At 46.7% G+C, this 25,215-nt stretch overlaps 1 protein-coding gene across 1 annotated transcript in view; it reads left to right on the plus strand.

The window, feature by feature from the left end:
- Nucleotides 1-25,215, plus strand: part of IQCH (IQ motif containing H) — a gene marked incomplete at both ends in the record, with an annotated part of 134,872 nt that overhangs the window by 55,344 nt on the left and 54,313 nt on the right. Inside the window, one exon of the mRNA XM_083371727.1 lies at nt 4,768-5,040. Within this exon, the coding sequence (XP_083227853.1) occupies nt 4,768-5,040 (273 nt within the window). The remainder of the gene's footprint in view (nt 1-4,767; nt 5,041-25,215) is intronic.

Genomic DNA, 25,215 nt, shown 5'->3' on the forward strand with positions numbered 1-25,215 from the left:
TCATTAAAGAAAGATCCAATCTGGAGCTAAAGAGAAATTTCCTGACAGTGAGAATAATTAATCAACTTGCCTCCAGAAGTTGTGAGTGCTCCCTCACTGGAGGTTTTCAAAAATAGACTGGACAACCTCTGGTCTCCTGTTTGAGTAGAGGTTGGACTAGAAGACCTCCAAGATCCCTTCCAGCCTTATAATTCTATAAGACATTATTTATTTATTTAGCGTATGATGAGAACATGCCAGAAAAGAAGTAAATATATATATGCAGTGCACGTAATTATAGGTAAAACTTCTATTGAGGCAGTTGGCCTCAAAATCGAGTCCAGTTCAGCTCTCCAGCCAATGGCCTCTGGGGTCTCTCCGTGCAGGTCTTCTAGGGAACCGGAGAACGCACGTTGTCATGGGCAGCCTTGCACAATATGTTGAACAGTTTGCATATCAGCGCGACAGTTGCAACCAGGGGAATCTTTCCATCCCCACTGATAGAGGGCAGAGGCGGCACCTCTTCCAGTATTTATTTATATATTTATTTAATTAAATTTGTATACCGCCCTAATCCCGAAGGACTCAGGGCGGTGAACAGGGCATATATAAATAGAAAATACAAAAATTAAAAGAGAATTAAACAATTGCCCAGATAAAAACAGTAACAGTATAAAAAACCCATTAAAAACCCTAACGTCCCCCATCAGGCCAGGCCAACTTGTTCAAATAAATGGGTCTTCAGACCGCGCCGGAAGGAGCGAAGGTCGGGGGCTGTCCGGAGCTCAACCGGCAAGCGGTTCCACAGGTCTGGCGCGCCCACAGAGAAGGCCCTCCCCCTGGGGGCCACCAGCCGACATTCTCTGACCGGAGGCACCCTGAGGAGGCCCTCTCTGTGGGAACGCACAGGGCGGAGGGAAGTTGACGCCGGCAGCAGGTGGTTAACACAGCAGTAACACACCTAGTTCAATCAAACAGGTCAAGACCAGGTGTTTTGGCAGAGGGGTCACCAAGGGTCAGGCCACAAGAAGGCCCCTTGGACCCTTCCTCTCTCCAGGCACTCTAAGGCTTAAACTGGTGGAGGTTAAATGAATGGCTGTTTTCCATTTTCCATGCCTTTTCCATGGCCTTACATGGGTTTTCAGTCTATAAAACATGTAAAAACAATGTAAGTTCAGAATTGTTCTGTGTTTTATGCTCCTTCACCCTCTCTGTTGCTTTTATTATTGTAGCAAAATCTAATTTATGACTTCCTTTCCGTGCCCTTGAATTAGTTTCTGTTTTTAATTGAGAGGTACTGGATTAGTAGTAGTTTTGAACCCTCTAGACACATTGGATTCTCTTGCTTGTCAGTCCCCCTCTCTCAGCCTAACCCACCTCATAGGTTGCTGTTGTGGGAAAACTAGAAGGAAGGAGTATTAGACATGTTCACTCCCTTGAGTTATTTATAAGAATCCAGTTTGGGTCACCACAATGTAAAAAAGATGTTGAGACTCTACAAAGAGTACAGAGAAGAGCAACAAAGATGATCAGGGGACTGGAGGCTAAAACATATAGGGAACGACTACTGGAATTGAGTATATCTAGTTTAATGAGGACGAGGGGGGACATGATAGCAGTGTTCCAGTATCTGAGGGGCTGCCACAAAGAAGAGGGAGTCAAGCTATTCTCCAAAGCCCCAAAGGCAGGTCAAGAAGCAACGGAGGGAAACTAGTCAAGGAGAGAAGCAACCTAGAACTAAGGAAAAACTTCCTGACAGTTAGAACAATTAACCAGTGGAACAACCTGCCTCCAGAAGTTGTGGGTGCTCCATCACTGGAGGCTTTCAAGGAGAGACTGGATAGCCACTTGTCTGGAATTGTATAGGGTTTCCTGCCTGAGCAGGGGGTTGGGCTAGATGACCTTCAAGGACCCTTCCAATATTATTATTATTATTATTATTATTATTATTATTATTATTATTATTATTATTATTATTATTATTATTATTATTATTATTATTACATCCTCTGTAAAGGAATGGTTCTCTGGTCCCCAAGAGTTTTTGATCCCGCTGCAATGCAATAAACGCGAGTCCCATAAACTGTTGAAGTTGGTGATCTTGGCTATATCCTAAAAGTTGCTTATTTATTTCTGTGCATGAAATATAAAACCTTTTAACTGCAAGAATTGTTCTGGGTCATTATTAGAACTATAAAATTATGATGCTGTTCTCTGCAAGAACTGTTTGTGTTGTACTATCATAACAGGCATATCTACCAGGTCTTAAATTTTGTGCTGTTACAAGCTTGTTTGTATAGTTTAGCCAATTCATTGTTTTACAATGTTTAAAAAATTGCTAAATACATGGGTTGGTGCAACCTTCCAGAAGCTGTGATAGAAGCCCCTCTTTGGCCAGAAAAAGGGGGAAATTGGGGCTCAGAACATCTGGAGCATAGGTTTGGAGAAAAGAGATTAGGTTCAATCCATTGATGAATACAGTTTATTAGCTTTGTGTTGCCCATTTGTGCTGTATATTATATAAGCAGCTTCACTAACTTAAGTTTATTACTGACCATTAGAAATAGATCCTTGGTGGAGCAGTGGGCTAATGCCTCCTTAAGTAACACCAGCTGCCTGCAATTAGTGCAGGTTCGCATCCCACCAGGCTCAAGGTTGACTCAGCCTTCCATTCTTCCCAGGTAGGTAAAATGAGGACCCAGATTGTTGGGGGCAATAAGCTGACTTTGTAATAATGCCGCTTGGGGGTGTGTGTGTGAAAGCCCTAATAAGCAGGCATTTACATAGAATGAAGGCTACTGCTAAGCTTGTAAAGCCGCCCTGAGTCTTCGGAGAAGGGCGGGATATAAATGGAATTAAAATAAAAAAAATAAAAAAATAAACATAGGACAGTATGCAGGTGTGCATGGGGCATAAAGGATGCATTTTCAGTAACATGGATGAGCAGATGACGAATTCTTTATCAAAGAAAGCTAAACTCTTGTATTAAAGTTAAAACTGCAAATGTTATGAGAAATGGGCATTAATGTACAGATAGTCCTTGACTTACAACAGTTCATTTAGTGACCGTTCAAAGTTACAGTGGCACTGAAAAAAGTGACTTATGATCGTTTTTCACACTTATGACTGTTGCAGCATCCTCTTGGTCATGTGCTTCATATTCAGATGCTCGACAACTGATTCATATTTATGACGGTAGTCCTGTCTTGCGGTGATGTGATCCCCTTTTGCAACCTTTTGACAAGCAAAGTCAAAGCCAGATTCACTTAACAACAGTGTTACTAACTTAACATCCAATTCAATTAACTTAATGATTCACTTAACAATTGTGGCGAGAAAGGTTGCAAAATGGTGACCGTCTCGCTTAGCAACAGAGATTTTGGGCTCAATTATGGTCATAAGTCAAGGACTACCTGTATGTAAACATAACATCAGAGTTTGGTCAGCATAAAATGCAACATCTGAGCTTTGAAAACAAAATGAGCTCAGATTTCTTAGAAGACATCTGTTTCTTTCTTTATTTATTATTTACTCCTTGCGACCTGCCTCGCTGTGGGGCTACTCTAGGCAGCTCACATTTGCAGAGGAGTTCCTGAGCTTCCTCGGTGATTCTTTGGCACTACAGGGACTTTCAGAAGTACCTTTGTAAAGGCATCCAGTGGGGTGGGGGGCGCTCTTGCCTTTTGGATCCCATGCAGATATTTAGATTTTAGCATATGATGATGTTAAGCTTGATCTAATATATCACTAAAATTAAAGGGGGTGACTTATAGTGGCTTTACAGGCAATGCGATGCTATGCAATGCCATACAATACAATGCAACAACACAACACAACGCCAGTCTCCAGAAGAATATGCCCTAAATATTACCTATTGGTTAGGTACAGGGCCTGTCTTACTTGTTTATGCTGTTGCCAGATCCCTCCAGAGGTTTATGCTTTTATCCAGTTCTACGTATCTTTCGTTTATTCCTCCCCTATTTTAGGCACACTTTATAGCAGGACATTTTACAGATTATAAAGACAAAATAGGCCTGCTACTGAGAGTATCATTAAGAGAGAGTTTCAGGCAATCACAGATCCCTGATTAATATTCCAGCACAATTTATGTTTGCAAACAACCAGTTGTCTCACATGCAATCTATATGTTGTGAAGATGCACTGAAAATATAATTTGTGACACATTCCAAACTTTTGGTTTCAATTTTTTTAAACAACCCTTTTTGACCCAAATGACTGTTGTAGAAAGGGTTTGTAGCTAATTAAACTATTTATCCTGTGGAATAGAATATGGCACGTAAAAGGTGTTTTGTAAATGAAATCATTTACTGAAAGAGCCATTTAAAATGCTGATCTGTATGGGCTGAAATACAGACTCTCCCGGCTTGGGGTGCATTCTTCTTCTTTTTTATTGTTTTGGTATTGATTTTTCCCCCTGATGTGGTAGAATCAAACGGTGCCAGAAGTGTTGAGATGAATCACTGTTATCCAAGGGCTGCAAGCTTCTCTTCAGAGTGACAGAAGGAGAATTCCGCATGGATCAAATAAATACAGATGTGTAGTAATTAGTTTTATTCCCAGCGAGCCCATTTCCGACACACTAAAGATGTGAGTGATTATGGAACCTCACCCCAGCAGCTTTTATCAATTTAAACTGCTACGCTACAGGATAGGTCATAACCCAGCCTGCTATTAATAATGTATTTATTGCACTCAACATTATAAATTAGCTTGGTGGAAGGAAGAGAAAGCGCACTTCTTAACGAGACTAATGTTCTCCTCCTACAGAACCGCCCCATGTCCCTGGCTACCTTCATGAAATACAGCCCTAGGACCATTAAAAGGGTCAAAAACCTGATCCAAGGCAAGGAAGCCTATATTGTGGGAGGTCTTCTGAACCAAGATGACCTGGAAGTGGCCGACATGCTAGACATGCCCATTCTCGGCTCTGACCCAGAAGTGGCTCATCTCTACAGCACCAAGTCCGGAAACAAAAGAGTCTTTGACGCTGCAGGGGTTCCGGTACCTCCCGGGCAGCATGACGTCTACAGCAGGCAGCAGGTAAGATTGGCCACTGGCCGGGCAAGTCAGGAAACCTGAGTGGAGACGATTCTTTTCCTTCTATTCTTACTTGGATAGAGCTCAGCTTATGCTGCCCAGGTACCAGCAGGCTGAGGTCCATAACTGACTCAGTTCCTGAATGGTCTACCAGTGAGTGCTACAGTACATGGCAATGACCTTGGCAGACGGGAGAAGAGATGCTGCCTATGGAATAGTCAGATAAGAGGAGATTTTGCCCTCAGCTGTATAAAGGGTAGAGAAAAAGGTTCAGAAGGGACCCTCCCTAGTTTGGGGGCTGTAAAAGAGAACTTTTGTACTTTCAGACTTGCACAATTCTGCAAGATCCAATCTGACTCTGTCCCTGGGACCAGAGGTTTAGTCTTTTGAACATTTGGACTCATGCTAGGACCCAGATTGGATCCTGCAACATTATCCGGGAACACATATATTTACCTTCATTCATTTCACAATTCGGTTAATGTAGCCTCACAATACAGTAAAATTAGTTTATCTGGCCGTGTTTCCTCTCTGGTCCACTCAGGAAGACTGACATCAGTCTTGAAAGTCTGAGAGTACCAATCTCCCACCGTCTCCTTTACAGCCTGAGGGAAGTTCCATTCCAAGCCTCTTTCTCTGTCCATTGTGCAGCTGCAGGCTATGCTTTCTCTTATCTGACCGTTCCCGAGGCAACATCTCCCCCCACCCCAAGGTTCTCCCAAGGTCATTCCTGCATACCTTTGCCAGAGCAAATTTTTGTTCGGCCATTTTTTTGATTCAGGGCCTTGGTGCAGTGCCCAGGTTACACGCTTTGGTGTTCTTTCCTTATTTTTTTAAGGGAAAAAATTATGTTTGGGCAACAAGTATTCTGTGGGGCACAGCACCAGCCTCAAGCATTTTTCCATTAAGAGAGCCTATCTGGATCCACACAAAGCACAGAGATAATCTCTGAAAATAAAAATGCCAAGCAACTGCAGTCCTGGACATAGTTTGCCTCCTTCTGATTCATGGGGATTTTTTATTTGCTGCACTCACCATTGCGGTTGTTTTGTGAGAGGGCCAACAAAATCTTCTCCAAACTCCAATTGAGGGCCCCATTTTCCGACATTACAGTGGTGTTTCTCAACCATGGCAAATTTAAGATGGGTGGACTTCAACTCCCAGAATTCCTCAGGCAGCCATCCATCTTTAAAGATATCAAGGTTGAGAAACACTGCATTATTACACTGGTCCTCAGCCTGGCACCGGGAGTGTTTGCTTGGAAGTAATGTCCCCCCCCAAATAACTGCAATAACGAATGTTATTTGTCAGAACTTAATGTGGGTCTGCATTTTTTTTCATAATAAAGTCCCTAAACAGTAGACTTGAATTACCCTTCAAGTGCATCTGCATACAGGAACTTGTTTACACAATTATTGAAGCAACATGTCAGTTTTACAGCTCCCTAAATTTCATGGAGAATCCCTAGCCTGATTTGCTAATCTCTGCATTTTTTGAGCTCTGCCCCCCATCACAAAGTGCTTTTATGAATTGGAGATCCAGTAAAAAGACGACCTTGTTAAGGTTTCTTGTCCCCAGTTTTATAGGGGAGCATTCCGAGACTGTCAAGAGCAAACTAGGACCGCAGCTCATTCTTCACAGAGTATATGCTTTGAATTAAAGCCTGGAGGGGGAGGGGGAAGGCATTTCCAGTTCTAAATTGGCCAAATTTCAGGAATGATATGGACAATCTTATTAAAGAAGATGGAGTGGAACGCTATAGAATGTAGGTTCTGTTGGTGAAATCAAAGCTAAAAATAGTTCATATACCTTACTGCTGTAGAGTCTTCTACAGCATTAAACAGAATTGCTAAATAATTGCAAGGGAGAATGTAGGGTCCTTGGTGCTCTGTGAGCATGGTGGTTTTCTTGCAGATGTTTCATTACCAAACTAGGTAACATCATCAGTGCTGATCGTGTTTCCTAGTTTGGTAATGAAATGTCTGCAAGAAAACTACCTGGCTCAGAGAGCACCATGGGCCTCCCAATTCAACCTTGAGTTATACAGGTTCTTTTCTATCAATATAAACGTAGCGAGACTTCCTCTTTGAGTCAGGGTAGTTTTCCCGCCGCCTTGAAGGAGGCGGTGGTGAGACCCCTCCTCAAGAGGCCTGCCTTGGACCCAGCAATTTTAAAGAACTATCGTCCGGTCTCCAACCTTCGCTTTTTGGTGAAGGTTGTTGAGAGCGTGGTGGCGCAGCAGCTCCCTTTGTTCTTGGATGAAGCTGACTACCTAGACCCGTACCAATCGGGTTTCAGGCCCGGGTACAGCACGGAGACGGCATTGGTCGCGCTGGTGAATGATCTCTGGCGGGCTCGGGACAGAGGTTGTTCTTCTGTCCTAGTCCTTTTAGACCTCTCAGCGGCTTTTGATACCATCGACCATGGTATCCTGCTGTGACGTCTCAGAGGGTTAGGAGTGGGAGGCACAGTTTTCCAGTGGTTCTCCTCTTACCTTCTGGGACGTTCGCAGTCGGTGTTGGCAGGGGGGCAGAGATCAACCTTGAGACCTCTCATTTGTGGAGTTCCTCAGGGATCGGTTCTCTCGCCTCTCCTGTTCAACATCTATATGAAGCCGCTGGGTGAGATCATTCGTGGTTTTAGAGTTGGGTATCACCAATATGCTGATGATACCCAGCTTTTTATTTCGACCCCAAACCACCCCAGTGATGCCCTCGACGTGATGTCCCGTTGCCTGAAGGCGGTCCGGGTCTGGATGGGGAGGAACAGGCTTCGACTCAACCCTGACAAGACTGAGTGGCTGTTCGTGCCGGCATCCCGGGAAATTCCGATTATTCCATCATTGGCCATGGGGGGTGAGCTATTACCCCCCGTAGATAGGGCCCGCAACTTGGGGGTCCTTCTAGATTCACAGCTCTCTTTGGAAGAGCATATTGGAGCTGTGACTAGGGGGGCCTTTGCCCAGGTTCCCCTGGTGTGCCAGTTGCGGCCCTATCTGGACCGGGATGCCTTGTGCACAGTCACTCATGCGCTCGTGACCTCTCGTCTAGACTACTGTAATGCTCTCTACATGGGGCTGCCCTTGAGGTCCACCCGGAGACTCCAACTGGTGCAGAATGCAGCCGCGCGAGTTTTCTTGGGAGTTTCCCGATACTCCCATGTTACACCTTTGCTCCGCGAGCTGCATTGGCTACCAGTTGCTCTCCGGGTGAGGTTCAAGGTGTTAGTGATGACTTACAAAGCCCTTCATGGCATGGGTCCGGATTACCTACGGCAACACCTGCTGCCGGCGTCAACTTCCCTCCGTCCAGTGCGCTCCCACAGAGAGGGCCTCCTCAGGATGCCGCCGATCAAAGAATGCCGATTGGTGACACCCAGGAGGAGAGCGTTCTCTGTGGGCGCGCCAGACCTCTGGAACCGCTTACCGGTTGAGCTCCGGATGGCCCCCGACCTTCGCTCCTTCCGGCGCCATCTCAAAACTTTCTTTTTCGAACAAGCTGGCCTGGTTTGACGGGATGGGGTTGGGTTTTTATAAATAGTTTTAATTTTAATATGTATTAATTTTATGTGCATAATGTTTAATGGCTTTTTAATTTTTGTATTCTATTTTTATTGTGTATTGCCCTGTTCACCGCCCTGAGTCCTCCGGGAGAAGGGCGGTATACAAATTAAATTATTAAATTATTAAATTAAATTATTAAATGACTCATTGCAGTTGAATCATATATAGACCCTATGTATGAGTTTTCCTTGGCCAGCTTCAGCACGGCTTTGTTCCAGGTAAGCTTCCAGCTTCTGGTGATGTCACACAAAAAACACTGGCTCCCAAAGTTACAGCAGTTATGCATGAAAAAGATGGATGTCTGCAGGACATAAGATTTGGTGTATACAGTTCTCTGCATATTGCTTCCATTTGGGCCAGATCCTATCTGTGGGAGCCAAACTGGATTCTCTCCTGCAGACATTCAGGCTGAATGCACAGATGCTTGCTGGGAAGCCTGTATCATTAGAGCATCACTGGCACTTATCCCAAGTGAGCCTTCCAGAATAAAAACACCTGAATGGGTCTCCTTCCTGCCTTAAATCATTGCTTTTTAATGTGCAGTTCTTCTTGCTAGTTTCCAGGGCTTGAAGCATTCTGGACCATCACTAGCAGTCATGAACAATTATGTTAATACTTATTTATAACATTAGCCTTTCCAGTTTTAAATGAAGGATATTTTTAGACAAATCCTCTACCTGCTTGTGTTCCAGGAAAACTTAAAGATATTAGAGGTCGAGGTAATTGTCTGAAAAAAGTCTCAAAAAGCCAATCCTGGGCTGTATGGGAAAGCTTTGTGATGAGTTTAGAAGACGCCTGTTTACTCAGTGCCAAAGACAATAGCTCCAGTGGCAGCTGATTATTGTATGAGGTCAAATACCGTCATCGGATCTATGAGTTTCCAGGGGATCCTTTATCCCTATAATGAGGCTGGGCATTTTTGCAGGTACACGCACTACTGATAGCCCTTGACCTACAACCACAATTGAGCCCAAAATTTCCATTGCTAAGTGAGACATTTGTTAGGTGAATATTGCCCCATTTTATGCCCTTTCTTGCCACGGTTGTTAAGTGAGTGATGGGATTGTTAAGTGAACCTGGCTTCCCCATTGACTTTCCTTGTCAGAAGGGTGCAAAGGAGAATGACATGACCCCGGGACACGGCAACCGTCATAAATATGAGTCAGTTGCTAAGATCTGAAAGTTGAATACATGCAGTCGTCATAAATGTAAAAAATGGTCATAAGTCACTTTTCTCAGTGCTGTTGTAACCTTGAATGGTCATTAAATGAACTGTTGTAAGTCAATGACTACCCGTATAACCACCTGCCAACCATCCTGAGACCCAAGGAGACCCAGAGTTTCTGTAAGGACCTGCCTCAGCCAGGGCCCCCAAGAAAGCAGAACCCTTTTCAACGGGAACTTTTATTGAGAGGGAGGGAGGAGAGCTGAATTTTTTCCACGCAAAACATTACATTAAAACTGCCCTTTCAGCCCCTCCCCAGTGTCCAGCTGTCTGGTTTTATTTTGGCCAATCCATAGGCGTGAAGTTGTTATGGAAACCAAGTGCAATTCCGAGGGTTCCGGTTCCTCCTCTGTCCTGTCCCCTCCGTCTGGAGATAAGGCACATTCCTCCCTCCTTTCAGCCCCGGAGAGGACTACTTCAAAGAAGGTAGAACAAAGCAAAGGAAACACATCTCGGAGCCTGCAGAACTTTCCCCTCCTAACAGAATGGCAACCCCCGGAAGTGATATGCAGGAGTAAATGAAATGGGTATTAGGCATGGAGGGTCTGACAGTTTCTTTGATTTGTCCTTACAAATGCCTTGTTAGAGCAAAAATGACGATTTTTCTGGGAAGTAGAAAATCTCTTTCTTTCTTTCTTTCTTTCTTTCTTTCTTTCTTTCTTTCTTTCTTTCTTTCTTTCTTTCTTTTTCTCCCTCCCTCCCTCCCTCAAGTCAATAAATAAAGTGCCAAAATTCAGCCATTTTGCTAGTAAATCTGGTGTCCCAATCTGGGGATGCTTTGTGTGTGATATGGGCCATAGGCTGTGAGCCTCATAGCAGATAAAAAACAGATAACAAAGGTAGCCTGAATTAATCATAGTTATGTATAAATAATATACTATAGTGTGGTGTGCCCAACATGTTAACTACAATGTTATTATCATTGTTATGAAGCGTACCCTGAAATTCTACTTTCACATCATTGTTCCTTTCCATTTGTCTCATGTTATTTTTATTTCCTGTTGTAAGTTTCATATGAAATATTGACAGGGGGTGTTAAATAATCAAAGGAAGGTGACAATAATTTAAGGCACAGTTCAATTTTCACTTAAAGAGAGCTCATAATTCTTTCCATTGGTATAATTCTTTCACATAATTTCACATAATTCTTTCCATTGGTATAATCTTTACAATTCTATTGATCCATTTCATTTCTGTAGGGGTCCTCAAGAGGAAACCCATTTATTGGACTTTCAGAAGGAGCAAATAATGAGACATGGAGCAAATAAATAATAATTCTATGTGGATTGTTCAAATAATAAAAGGTTTCTTAAATTCCAGTGCATGAACCACTATAAAAGATTCCTCCCAAGTCAGTCTCTTTCAAAAGGTTATACTTTCTGGGGATTTCCGGTTTGACATCGCAGCGTGACAGGCACAGAAAGACAAAGCTCCGTCTTCCGTGTTTGATTTTGCCCCACTGAGGACCCTAAAAAGGGTCAAAAGAGGCAACGGAGAAGGAGGGGACCCTCGTTGATTGCGGAAGGGCGGTGGCCTTTCTGTTTGATCTGAGGAAGCCCTCTAAACCGGCGGGGGAAAGACTGGCTACATTTGTGTGGCCAGACAGAAGCTGCTGACAACCGAAGAAAATAAGCATTAACCAGCAACTTTTGAGCAACGTGGTTGGAACTGGGTGAGACCCTCTCTGTTGTGTATTGTGCGTAGACCACCAGGCACAGATGACAGGACACCGAGTTAACGCTCAGATTTATTGTGGTTGGAACAAGAACTCTCCACAGCTCAGCTCTTTATATACTGTTGCTGGCTAGCCGCCGGCCAATCCACATCTTTAAAGGATCCCACCAAAACGGCCAGACCAATAGGATACTGTTGCTGGGTGAGGCTCAGCTGATGCTCAGCTGAGCTGTCAAGTTTAACAATAACACTAACATATATACACTGAATATATAACACCCCTTCCCCCCCCAAAGAAGAACGATCATAATTGACCCGGCATAGGCTTGCCATTGCTGGTGACCTATGACCTCACGAAGTCTTGAAGATATGCTGGAGGCTTGCGCGTTCTGTTGGAACGTCTGAGTGGCAGCTCCACCCTGCCAGGGGATGGCTATGTTCTTCCCTTTCATTTCCCTGTCCGGGCATGGAGTCCCCCAGCTGGTTCCCCGGGTCCTGTGCTTCCTCAAGAGTCTGTGGCCTTTCCATGCTTGGCAGATTCACAACGGGGGGCCTTTCAGGTGTTATGGCGACTGCATGGCCACAGGGTTGCCCCCTGTTGCTAACCCCTTCCCTATGTTGGTTTTCTGGGGCCCGCTTCCTTAGCTGATCTAAATGCCTCCTCATCTGATGGCCCCCTTCCCCCTCAATAACGTATGACAATGGCCCTGTTTTATCGATCACCACTCCTTGCACCCAGAAATCCCCACCGGTGTAATTCCTTGCCCACACATTGTCCCCATCTGCTAGCCCCCTCACAGTCCAGTGCTGCACCCCTTCCATTGCCACCTGGTCAGGGTGCAATCTGTCCAGTCGAGTAATGAGGCGTCGGCCCCAACGAAGTTCAGCTGGGCTTTTCCCGGTAGCTGTGGATGGGGTAGTGTGTTGATTCAGTAGGAATTGTGCCAGTCTCTGGTGCCAGTCCCAGATGATAATTCACTTCAGGGCATCTTTTGTTGATCTTACCATTCGTTCAGCAAGGCCGTTAGTCTCCGGGTGGAAGGGGGCGGACGTGATGTGTCTAATCAAGTTGGCCCTGTTGAAAGCCTGAAAATCGTTAGATTTAAATTGTGGGCCGTTGTCTGACACAATGACATCAGGAAAGCCATGTGTTGCAAAGAGCCCCCTAAGCACCTGTATAGTTTTGGACGTGGTCATGCTAGACACCGGCACTACCTCCAACCATTTAGAATAACTGTCCATTACAACGAGGAAAAGGTGACCTTGGAAGGGGCCTGCATAGTCAATATGGATTCTTGACCATGGTACGTGTGTTGGTTCCCATTTGTGCACAGGGTAATGAGGTTGTTCTGGTCTGGTTTTTTGGCACTGATAGCACCCTGCGACCTGTCGTTCGATTTCCTTGTCGAGGCCTGGCCACCACACATAGCTGCGGGCCAGGGCCTTCATTCTGACAACACCGGAGTGTCCCTCGTGTAAGGCCCCTAGAACTTTAACCCTCAGTTTGTCAGGGACTATGACCCTACTTCCCCATAAAAGACACCCTTTATGTAACGATAATTCGTTCCTCCTGGTAAAGTATGGTTGGAAATCCTTCCCTGGGCATTGCGCTAGCCACCCCGAGGCCACCCACATTGCTACCCTGCTTAGAATTTTATCAGATGTAGTGCTGTTTGCTATATCTTTAGCCTGCAGGGGGGAGTCAGGAAGTTCCTGGATGGCAATGACATTACAGGCCGGGGCTGGATCTGGCTCAACAATTGACAGGGGCAGTCTGTTCAATGCGTCTGCGTGCCCCATGTCCTTACCAGGTTTATATCTTAAATCATAAGAATAGGCAGACAGGAATACAGACCATCTTAAAACCCTAGGGGACAGGATCTGAGGTGTTATTTTGTTGGTTGTAAATAGCCCCAACAAGGGTTTATGATCAGTGGAGATGGTAAATTTCCTACCATACAGGTAGTCGTGGAACTTTTTGACCCCTGCCACTTCCAAATTTTCTATGACTGAGGGTGCCCGGGTCCCAGGGGGCTTGAGGGGGTTATTGATACCTGCAGGCTGTTCATCGATGTCATTTAAGTTGTCGCGATTCTGGGCTCGGCAAACGGTTTGGATGTGGCCGGTTTTACCGCATGCATGGCATCTGGCACCGCGGAACCGGCAGGATGCTCTGGGGTGGTTGCCCCCGCAGCTGGCACAATTTAAGCTGCTCCCACTCGGGTTTCAGCTAGGTACTCTTGGGTTTTTGTTGGCTCCTACCGGCTTCTTTTGCGACGGAATGTAGTCACACCGGGTCTTGAATTTCTCCAGTCTCTGGAGAATGGCATCAATCTGTGCTTCGTTGGCCGGTTTCCTCTCTTCACTATCCGCAGCATTCTCTTGATGCACGGAGCCACTTGAATTGTCACCATATCTGGGCGCGTTTTTTTCGTTAATCGCTTCCTGAGCCATAATTTCGTTAACGACTTCTGACAGGCTCAGGGTGGGTTTTGCGATTATCTTTTGCTGGAGGTGATTGTCGCTCAGACCGAACACAATTCTGTCCCGAATCCGATCTTCCAGGTCGGGAAAACGGCACATTCGGGCGGCCTGCCGCACGGCGGCTATGAAGTCCATTGCTGATTCTCCGGGAAGCTGGTTCCTCTGGATGAATCGGAGTTGCCAGTAGATTTCTTTGGCATGAAATGCTGGCTCAATTTGCTGACGAGGTCAGTGTAGGGCAGTGCCGTGACGGGATCTGGGATGCATAGCCCGACAGCCATGTCGTACACGGCTGGCCCGCTGATGCATAGCAGTGCCGCTGCCTTTGCTTTATTTTCCGTGATTTTGTTCACAAAGAGATACCCCTCGACTTGTCCCAGGTGGGGCTCCCATTGTCCCGGGTGGCGGATGTCAAACTCGTGCACGTGTCCGATTTGGGTCATTCTGTCCTGGTCTGGTCACTGCTTGACAGGAAGGAATTTAATCGAGAGAGTTAATTCTTCCCCTCCTTTCCCGTAGTACGCGCTTCAGCTCTCGTGACTCAGCTAGTGCTTCAGCTCAAGCAGGATCCCACCTTCGTCGCCATTTGCGTATTGTGGGTAGACCACCAGGCACAGATGACAGGACACCGAGTTAACGCTCAGATTTATTGTGGTTGGAACAAGAACTCTCCACAGCTCAGCTCTTTATATACTGTTGCTGGCTAGCCGCCGACCAATCCACATCTTTAAAGGATCCCACCAAAACGGCCAGACCAATAGGATACTGTTGCTGGGTGAGGCTCAGCTGATGCTCAGCTGAGCTGTCAAGTTTAACAATAACACTAACATATATACAGTGAATATATAACACTATCCTCTCTTTATGACTTTTAAGACTTTTTCCTGGGGGGAAAAACAGCCAAAGCAAAGAATCCTCCCTGATGAGAGAGGGAAGGGGAATTCCCACCTCATTTCCTCAGGAAAAGAAAAGCTGTACTGGACCAATATGTAACCATTTGGCCAGAGCTTATATTTAAGAACTCTGTTAGAGTATTTAGCATTTACAGGGTTAATTTATTTATTATTTATTTATTAAATTTTTATACCGCCCTTCTCCCGAAGGACTCAGGGCGGTGTACAGGGCAATAAATATCAAAATATAAGTACAAATGTTAAAAGAAGTTAAAAGAATTAAATAATCATGCCCAATATAATACAATGCTTAAAACTATGTTAAAATTAGATCCAACCCTAAACCCATCAAACCAGGCCAGATTGTTCAAATAAATAAGTTTTTAAATCGCACCGGAAGGAGCGAAGGTCGGGGGCCATCCGGAGCTCAACTGGCAAGCGGTTCCATAGGTCTGGCGCGCCCACAGAGAACGCCCTCCCCCTGGGGGCCACCAATTGACATTCTCTGATCGGAGGCACCCTGAGGAGGCCCACTCTGTGGGAGCGCACTGGACGGAGGGAAGTTGATGCCGGCAGCAGGTGCTGCCGTAGGTAATCCAGACCCATGCCTTGTAGGGCTTTATAGGTCATTACCAACACCTTGAATTTCACCCGGAGGGCAACTGGCAGCCAATGCAGCTCGCGGAGCAGAGGTGTAACATGGGAGTATTGGGAGACCCCCAACACCACTCGCGCGGCTGCATTCTGCACCAGTTGAAGCCTCCAAGTGGTCCTCAAGGGCAGCCCCATGTAAAGAGCGTTGCAGTAGTCCAAATGGGAGGTTTGGACTACTGAAACCTGTAGCCTGAAACCCGATTGGTACGGGTCTAGATAATCAGCTTCCTCCAAGAACAAATGGAGCTGATGTGCCACCACGCTCTCAACAACCTTCTCAAGAAAGCGAAGGTTGGAGACCGGACGAAAGTTATTTAATACAGCTGGGTCCAGGGCAGGCTTCTTGAGGAGGGGTCTCACCACCGCCTCCTTCAAGGCGGCGGGAAAACTACCCTCCCTCAAGAAGCAGTTATCACTGCCTGGAGCCAGCCTCGTGTCCCATCCCAGGCTGCATAAACCAGCCAGGAGGAGCACGGGTCCAACAAACACGTTGTGGAGCTCAGCTTCTCCATGATCCTGTCCACATCTTCGGGAGACACAGGATCAAACTCCTCCCAGATAATATCAACAAGACTGCCCTCGTCCTCATCGTCAGACTCTGCCCAGTCGGAGTCCAAACCCGTCCGAATCCGAGCGATTTTGTCCGACAGATGTTGACTAAACTCCTCGGCACGACCCTGCAAGGGCTCCTCCCTCACCTCCTGATTAAGGAGGGAGCAAGTTACCCTGAACAGGGCGGCCGGGCGATTATCTGCGGACGCGATGAGGGCGGCAAAGTGATTAGACCTTGCCGTCCTCATCGCCGCGAGGTAAGATCTCGTGAAAGACCTTAGTCGCAATCGGTCGGATTCAGATCGGCTGGATCTCCAACAGCTCTCTAGACCCCGTCTCTGACGCTTCATCTCCCGGAGCTCCATGGAGAACCATGGTGCCCATTGGGATCTGCATCAGGTCAAGGGCCGCATGGGTACAACTTGGTCGAGTGCCTCCATGGCCACCTTTTCCCAGGCTTCCACTAGGGCATCAGCCGAGCTGTGAGCAAAGGAGGCAGGTGGGGACCCAAGCGCCGCCTGGAACCGCTCAGGGTCCATTAAGCGCCTAGGACGGAACCATCTCATTGGTTCAACCACCCCATGATGGGGAGTGGCAAAACAGAAGACCAACCGCAGGAGGTGATGATCGGTCCATGACAGGGGCATAACAATTGGAGAACCACCACCTAGATCATCTAACCACCGTCCAGATAGGAAAACCAAATCGAGCGTGTGGCCCCCCCATGAGTTGGACCCTGAATAACTTGCGTCAGGTCCATGGCCATCATGGAAGCCATGAACTCCCGAGCTAACTCAGATGATCCCCCCAGGGATGGTAGATTAAAGTCACCCAAAACCATAAGTTTGGGGAACTCAATCACCAACCCTGAGAGGATATCGAGAAGCTCAGGCAGGGCTGCTGCTGCGCGACTAGGCGAAAAGTACACCAGCAGCAGACCCAACCGAGCTCTAGGGCCACATCTCAGGAGGAGGGACTCACACTCGTCTATCTGGACAACGGTGGCCTCCCGCGGACATAAGGTCTCCCTCACAACTACCGCCACTCCACCACCCCTACCCTGAGCTCGAGGCTGGTGCAGCACCCGGAAACCCAATGGACAAAGATCAACCAGAGGGACACCGCCCTCTGGGCCCAACCAGGTCTCTGTGATGCAAGCCAGGTCCGCATGCTCCTCCTCTATCAAATCACGTATAAGAGGAGCCTTGTTGGCTACGGACCTGGCATTAAAATACACGAGCCTGAGCTCAGGTGGCTGCTCATCCTCGCTCCCGAAACCATAGGCTAAAATCAGGGGGTCGGAGCGCATCACCGCACGGAGACAGCGGGGAAGCACTCCCGGATATTGATACGGCCCCCTGTTCATACGCCTGCTGCCGTTCCCTACCGCCATGGGAATAGACAAACCCACACCCTGCTCCGGGGCCCCGGAGGCACCCAACCCAAGCCTTGTCACGGCGCGATCAATCCCAGGCCTGGTCTGAGAAACGGTTGGTGGAACCCCCGCCAGTCTCCAACCAAACCTTTTTAGAACCCTCCCCCCTCCCTAACCCCACAAAAAAATGAGCTAAAAAGTGCACCAGGGGCCTCTTATTAAATTTGTGATGGAGGCTCCTGTCCTTGCCCAACCATCTCTCAGGGTCCCAATAATTGGGCCCGTCATCAAGAAGATAGATTGAAATAAAGGCGGGTCGCACCCAGGAAGGGGGGGCACCTCTGAGCGCAAATAAGTCCGTGCTTGAATAGGATAAAACCATTTTCGGGTAGATCCAGCCAGGCAGTCCCATAGTCACTCGAAGAGATGTAAGATAGAAGATCAACAATGTCCAGTTGAGCTGGCCAGGTAACTCCCGAGACAGATCGGGCACCTCACTCTCACAGAGGGCCCAAACCTATCCAGAAGCGGACAGAATACCAACCCAAATAAAGCATACCTCCCTAGATCTCTCACCTCTAGGGAGATAGCAGATGGTATAGGGTGGTGCAATTGATGGTATAGCTGAGCCACCCTCTCACAGCGGCTCAGCTCCAAGATCTTCTGAGTCCAATGGGTTCGGTGGGTTCATGAGGGGAAGAAAGGAATTAGAGCAGCAATTAACCGACATAACCTGAAGATGTCAAAAGTTCCAGTCACAAAGATCTTCTCAAAAGCGAGGAAAGCGAAGAAAGGTGAAACAGCAGATGGATCCAGGCCAGGTAGCTCAAGTCCAAATGGCCACAGGACATGGGCGCCACGAGCTGACTTGTGCCGCCTGACCAACAGCGTGCAGCGCCAGAAAACCAACGCCTAGCCGAAGGTCCCCTTCGCCAGAAACAGGCACGAAACAGACTCCCAGTGGCCAACAAACAGCAAAAAGCAAGAGCGAAAAGCAGCCATAATACTCCCTCTCAACTCTCTGGTCGCCGCTCCAGAGCCAGTTCTTCGACCATTTCGCATACTCTCAGCTTTCAGTGTTCCGCGTTCTGGAGGTCGCTCTAGGCCGCGGCTCTATGGCTCCAAGAAACAGCTGCTCAGAGCCCTCCAAGCCGCAGCAGCTCACCGCTCCACAGAGGGCCTCCGAAAAAGAAAATGCTGGAGCGCACAGTCCAGAACAGTTCAGAACGGGTCCCATCGCCGACGAAAACATCAAGCATCTCTCTTCCTGGATCTCTCAGCTCACCGAATTCCAGCACAGAGGGAAAACACCTCTGCAGCCCCACTTCGGACTCCGAGGATTCCAGGGACGCCAAGGTAGCCGGAGCTCACCACGGAGCTCACCTAAGCACGTCCGCCATCTTGGGCACCTTTAAGTGATCGTCCACTATAACTCTAAGGTCCCTCTCACACTTACTGTTTTTGAGCCAGGTCTCACCCAGTCTGTACTTGTACTATTGAACTTGGCTTCAATGCTGCACAGCAGTCTTCAGTATTTTCTCAGAGTTGCAAGGGGCCAACTGGTACTAGCGTTTATCAGACTTGTATCAAGCTTCCAAGAAACCATCAACATTCAGCTTCAATGTTTAGTGAATGATATGATAGCAAAATTCAGTCCAGAAATCAAGAATTTCATATAAACAAAGACAATTTCAAGGTAAAGCTATCACTGTAGTCATTCTACTTTCTGAACTCAAGTCATTTGCATTCCTCACTTCAGGTGCAACTGAAGCAAAGCAGGTTTAATTTGTCAGAATCCAATCCTGCAAAGTTTCAGGCCTCATTAGAAACCTCATAGTGGTTACTTCTTTGCATGGCTAACATATGACTTTCCATCCATTGCTTCTGGATCTCAGGTGGTTTTGTTTACAACTGTAAGTCAGAGTCCCTTGTATCATGATCAAGAGTAAATGGGAACCACAACTGTATTTGCTGATACTGGAACATGATGCAATGATTTTGACTTCCTAACATCCTCAATTCAGCTCACATGTATTCAATTTATTTGACTAGACTCGCAGGGGTAGGCAACCTTGGTTCTTTTCTGACATCCTTAGCAGAATTGTAAGAACATGTAGCATTTACAGGGTTAAATGCTATTTCCTTAAGAGATGGCTTCTGGGAGATGTAGTCTAGTTCTTAGTAAATCCTATAGCTTATCTAAACAGTGGGAGGAGTTTCAAAGTTTATTGCAGGATTTCCTGGCTTTGTGCTTTTGTATGATCTCTCTTCACAAACCCAAGCAACGAGGCTTCTCTCCGAATCAACATGGGGTGAATCTACCTTTCATTTTTTACACTGCCAGAATGGACAGATATGTTCATGATTGGATGAACTTATCAGCAAATGTAAGTCTGCCTAGGATTCCTGATCAATAAAAGTCTGATTAAAACCGTTCTGCAGAGTTTATGCTATCTGGATCAGAATTATAAAGCATTTTAATTCATGGTTCTACCATCATAAAAAATTAAAGGTAGATTCACCCCATGTTGCCTCTAAATTTTTGTGATCTGTCTATACTTCAAAAGGCACCTTGCTCCCTTCTAAATAGTGTCGCCAGTTTAATAGCCCCCACCTAATTCCAAAGGCCTCCTTCTCCCAGACTGTCCATCTCCTCTCGCCTTCAATGAATTTCTTAGAGGTGTAGGTACAAGGTTGCAGGACCCCACTTTTATTCTTTTGCAGTAACACAGCTCCGACTGCCATGTCGCTGGTGTCTGCTTGAATTACGAAGGGCTCCCCTGGGCAGGGGTGCTTTAGAACCGGTTCAGCCGCAAATAGTCTTTTTAAATTCTCAAAAGCTTTCTGACAACTCATAGACCATGCTAGTGGTTGGCCAGGTCACGGTTTTCCCCCTCCCTTGCCTGTTTTGAGTAGTTCTGTAAGGGGTAGAACAATCTCAACAAAAGAGGGAATGAATTGACAGTAGAAGTTGGCGAACCCAAGGAAGCTCTGCAGCTGTTTGTGAGTCTTTGGGGCTGCCATTCAATTATAGCTTTCACTTTGGCTGGGTCCATTTCGATGCCCTCATCGGAAATTCTATAGCCAAGATAATCTAATCGAGTTTGGTGAAATTCACATTTTGACAATTTGACATAAAGTTTGGCATTCAATAGTTTCTTTAACACTTCTCTGACCAGTTTTATGTGGTCAGTCATATTCGTACTGTATATCAGAATGTCATCAAGATACACCAGAACCCCTTTGTATAAATGATCATGTAGGACCTCATTAATCAACTGCATAAATACGGCTGGGGCCTTCTGCAGTCCAAATGGCATGACTTTGAATTGGTAGCTTCCCAAGGGGCAGTTGAAGGCCGTTTTTCACTCATCCCCCTCCTTTATTCTCACCTGGTAATATGCTTCTCTCAGGTCTAACTTAGTGAAGACACTCCCCTTCACCAGGAGGGTTAGTAAGTCTTTCAGGAGGGGAAGAGGGTATTTATTTTCCACACTCTCAGCATTAAGGCCCTTATAGTCTACACAGAGAAGAAGAGACCCATCTTTTTTTTCCTTTGAACAACACAGGGGCTCCCACAGGGGCTCAATGAATCCCCTCGCTAGGTTTGTATCCACGTATTGCTGCATCTCTTCCATTTCAAGGGGGGACATAGCGTGCATTCTTGGTCATGAGAGTTTGGCCCCCGGCAACAGTTCAATGGAATAATCATTGGGCCAGTGAGGAGGCAAAATATCACATTCTTTCTCACTATATGCCTCCGCTAGGTCCTGGTACTCGCTGGGGATGAGTGGCTCACCTGGTGACCGTGAGGTGGCTAAAATCTGTTGACTCAATGGGGGGATTGGGCCCTATAGGTAGTCTCACAGTTCTCATTCCTTTCTCCCACCAGATAAACGGCTTCCATTTGTCCAACCAGGCTAATCCTAAAATCACAGTCCCAGTCATTTTTGGGGCCACCAGGAAGCAAATAAACTCCCAGTGCTCACTTATTTCTAAGTGTAGGGGCTTCGTTAATTCCATGACTAAAGTCCCTCCCATCAAGGAGCCATCGGTTTGCTCGAACCTCACAGGTTTGGAGAGCAGTTTTGCTCGTATGCCCAGTTTCATGGCAAATGGCAAGCTAATAATGCATCTGGAGCATCCAGAATCAACTAGCACCTTTAAATCTACCTGTGTACCCAATTTAGGGATTATGAGCTTGGCAGGTAGTAAAAAAAGGTGGGACGTGTCAGATCACCATCAGGTCATTCCGTCGCTGTCAAAAGAGGGTAGAATGGGGGTGGATCCATTCTAAGTTCCAGCGTCCTCCCGTTTGGGGGATGTGACCTGGGCAACAGGTTCCTGCGTCATCCGGTTGAATTTCTCTCCCATTAGCCGCTGTGCAGGTTTCTTCCTCACTGCTGGTCCTGGTCTGTTCTGCGGTTGGGGGTAGGAGACTGGGCATTTTGCTGCTCGATGTCCCTGCTGTCCGCACCGGAAACACTTAATTGCCGGGGCTACAGGTGGCCTGGGTCTTTCAGCCATCACAGTAGCTGCAGAATTTTGTGGGGGTGATTGCCATTCGGGTTGTTCTGACCTCAGCTCGGCTTCAGGTGGGAGAGGCTTCTTATAGCGGACAAGCTGAACATCTAATCTTACCGCTGTCCAGTACCATTCTTGCAACTGGTCAGGTACAGCTCGGTATATGCAGGCCTGAGAAAGGTGGTCGTCCAACCCTTCCCTGAAATGATGAATTATGGATTGCTCAGGCCATCTCCCTATCTGACTGGCTATTTTGTGAAACTCCCACACATACTCCAGGGCAGGCCGGCCAGCTTGTTTTATCTTGTGGATCTGTTCCTCTGCTTTGAGGGCAATGGATGGGTCCTCAAATCTCTCAGCCCTAGGAGAAAAAGGTGGGGGTCCTCCAATTCAGGGGCTTGCTCATTATATAAATTGTTTAACCATTCGGATGCTTCTCCCTCTAGGCTGGACGCCATCACATTGACCATAGCACATGGATCCGGGTAGAGATAGGCCCAGCGATTCAAATGAGAGCGTACTTGGTTTAGGAAAAAAATCAGTTTCTCTGGGTCCCCAACGAAGGTTGCTCTGAAGGGTGGGGCCATCATTGATTGCTGGGGCCCCCACTGCTGCTGGCCCCACTGGTCCTGCTGTATGTTCATGGGTTGCATGTTCAGGCCCTGCTGCTGCCACCCTTGCTGTTGTTGTCCTCCCACCAGCTCCTGATCTCCAGGCTTCCGCACCACCCCCAGCTGTTGCAAGGCTTCTATTACCTGGGGCAAGCTCAGAGGTTGTTGGCCTTTCACTTGTGGGGGTTCCCCAACCTCCCATTGCTGCAGAGGCCCCAGGCTGGGGTTCTCTGTCTCTGTGGGTCTGGAGGGCCTAGCAGGGGACTCCTGGGGCTGGCGGGCTGTCTGATCTGCATACAGGATTTTCCACTCACCCAAGTTCTCAGTGGCAGATGGTCTGGTAGCTCTCCACCATTCTGCTTTTGAAAACTCTGGCAGTGCAGTCTCGAGGCATCTGTAGTCTCCGCTGGAGTGGTTCCAGCCTGATGACCAGGTAGGCTCACTTAACTGCTTGGGTTTGGAAATCTGCCCAAACTCATCTTCCCACAGCAAGCCATCTAGTACTCCTTCCTCTGAGGTTTCATCAACAGCCGGGTTATCGTCTCCAAGCAGGCTTCCTCTTCCCATGATGAAAATTCTTCCCTGAATCTTTGCCAGCTTCTCTCCCTTACTAGAGACAGTGGCGGGGGCTCAGGACCCCCCAGGATGTTTGAAAGAAAGAAGATTCTGGCATGATGTTATGGTTCCGATTAATGAGACAGATCAAAGAACACTGCATGATTGTTTATTCTAAAAAAGTCTATAATAATGAGAATGGAGCATCGGCACTCATGGATGGATGCCAGAATCTGAATTCTCCTCCCCTTTACACATCATATTGTACAGAATTCCCTCCCTTAATTACACGTCATAAATCACATTCATCAATTAGTTTAACACATGAACTTTCACTTCCCTTCTGAAGCGGCTATCCCTTATCTTCTCAAAACATCTGGGTAGAATTCCTCCTGTGCTTTACTGATTCAAAGCCAAACAGTTAAAGCAAAAGGCTGCCTCTTATATTGTCAGTGCAAAAACATGTCAATGTTTGCAGCATTGACAATTAATTTGGAAGCAATACACATATAAAACTTTGAAATTTGGGGACTAAAAATGATTTTGAGATTTTATTTAAAAAAACTTAAAAAGCTTGTAATATAAGTTTGGATGTAAAAAGTTGGAAGATAGCATTACCAACATGTAGTGGCGAGCTACAGAACTACAATTTATTATGCCTAGAGTAGGGCTTTTCAATCAGTGGTATGGGTACCACCTGTGGTACATTAGCACCTGGCAGGTGGTACACAACCATCCTAGAAAAGTGGTAGTGGGAGAGGGGAATGAGCTGGACCGGTGGCAGCACCACACAAGCCTGAGCGAGAGATGGCTGGAGCTGCAGGGCTGACAGGGCTCAGTGGAAGCACCAGGATCAACGCCATGCTCCAGCTGGAGCTTGGTGCTGATCCTGGTGCTTCTGCTGAGCCCAGAAGAAGCGCCGATCAGCTGGAATGTTGCAGCATCTCCAGGGTCTTCTGATTTACATTCAGATGCTTGGCAACTGATTCATATTTATGATGGTCACAGTGTCCCAGGGTCATGTGAAGTGACCAAAACCTGCTGCAACCACCCAGCAGAGGGGTGGGTGGGAGGGAGGAATAAAAACCAAACACCCACCACCCCACTCCCGCTGCCAATCCTCAAAAGAAATGCTCACAACAATGAAAACCTCGGACAGGAGGAAGAGCGCCGCCAGGCGGGCAGGCAGGTGTCTTGCTCAGCTGCGGCTTGGGGGGCACTTTTTTCAGTGCCATTGTAACTTCAAACAGTCATTAAGTGAACTGTTGTAACTCAAGGACTACCTGTACTTCATCACTTCCCCCCCCTTTTTTGGTCATCATGTTTTTGACACCTTGCTAGGCGACTGGTGGTACTTGGATGTTGCCATATCCTAAAAGTGGTACAATCGGTGGAAAAGTTGAAAAGCCCTGGCCTAGAGGAAACTTGGATGGAAGCTCTGACTCAGATAAGACTCTTGTTTTCAGAAACTTACTTTCTTTTTTTAATATATTTTATTATTATTTTTTAACATAATCACCTTAGTATTTTGTAAGCAGGGTGTTGTCTGGGTTTATATTTACAAACAATCAATAACAATTTAGTTTCCATAATCCACATAGTAGCTTTCCTTGATTTTCTCTTTTTCTAATAATACTCTCATTTATCAACCTTAAATTAGTACATTTCTTAGTATTTTAATAGATAACAATTAAATATAAACATTTTTCTAGTATTTCTACAAGTAACAATCACATCAATGTGAAGCTTCTTTTCTAATTACCCATCGTAATCACCTTGTCATAGAATAGGTTCCCTGACCCCGCCCAGCTCTCGCAGCTGTTCCTGGACTGCGCATGTAGGGGGAGGGGGAGGAGCCCAGCAATGGTGTGCATGCCCACAGGGACGGCTCTGCATGCTGCCCATGACATGCGTGCCATAGGTTTGCCACCCCTGTTTTATAGGTTCCCTGACCCCACCCAGCTCTCTCAGCTGTTCCTGGACTGCGCATGTGTGGGGAGGGGGAGGAATCCAGCAATGGCGTGCATGCCAACAGGGACAGCTCTGTGTGCCGCCTGTGGCATGCATGC

The sequence above is a fragment of the Vipera ursinii genome (assembly GCF_947247035.1).
Source record: "Vipera ursinii genome assembly, chromosome: 11".
Classification (NCBI taxonomy): Eukaryota; Metazoa; Chordata; class Lepidosauria; order Squamata; family Viperidae; genus Vipera; species Vipera ursinii.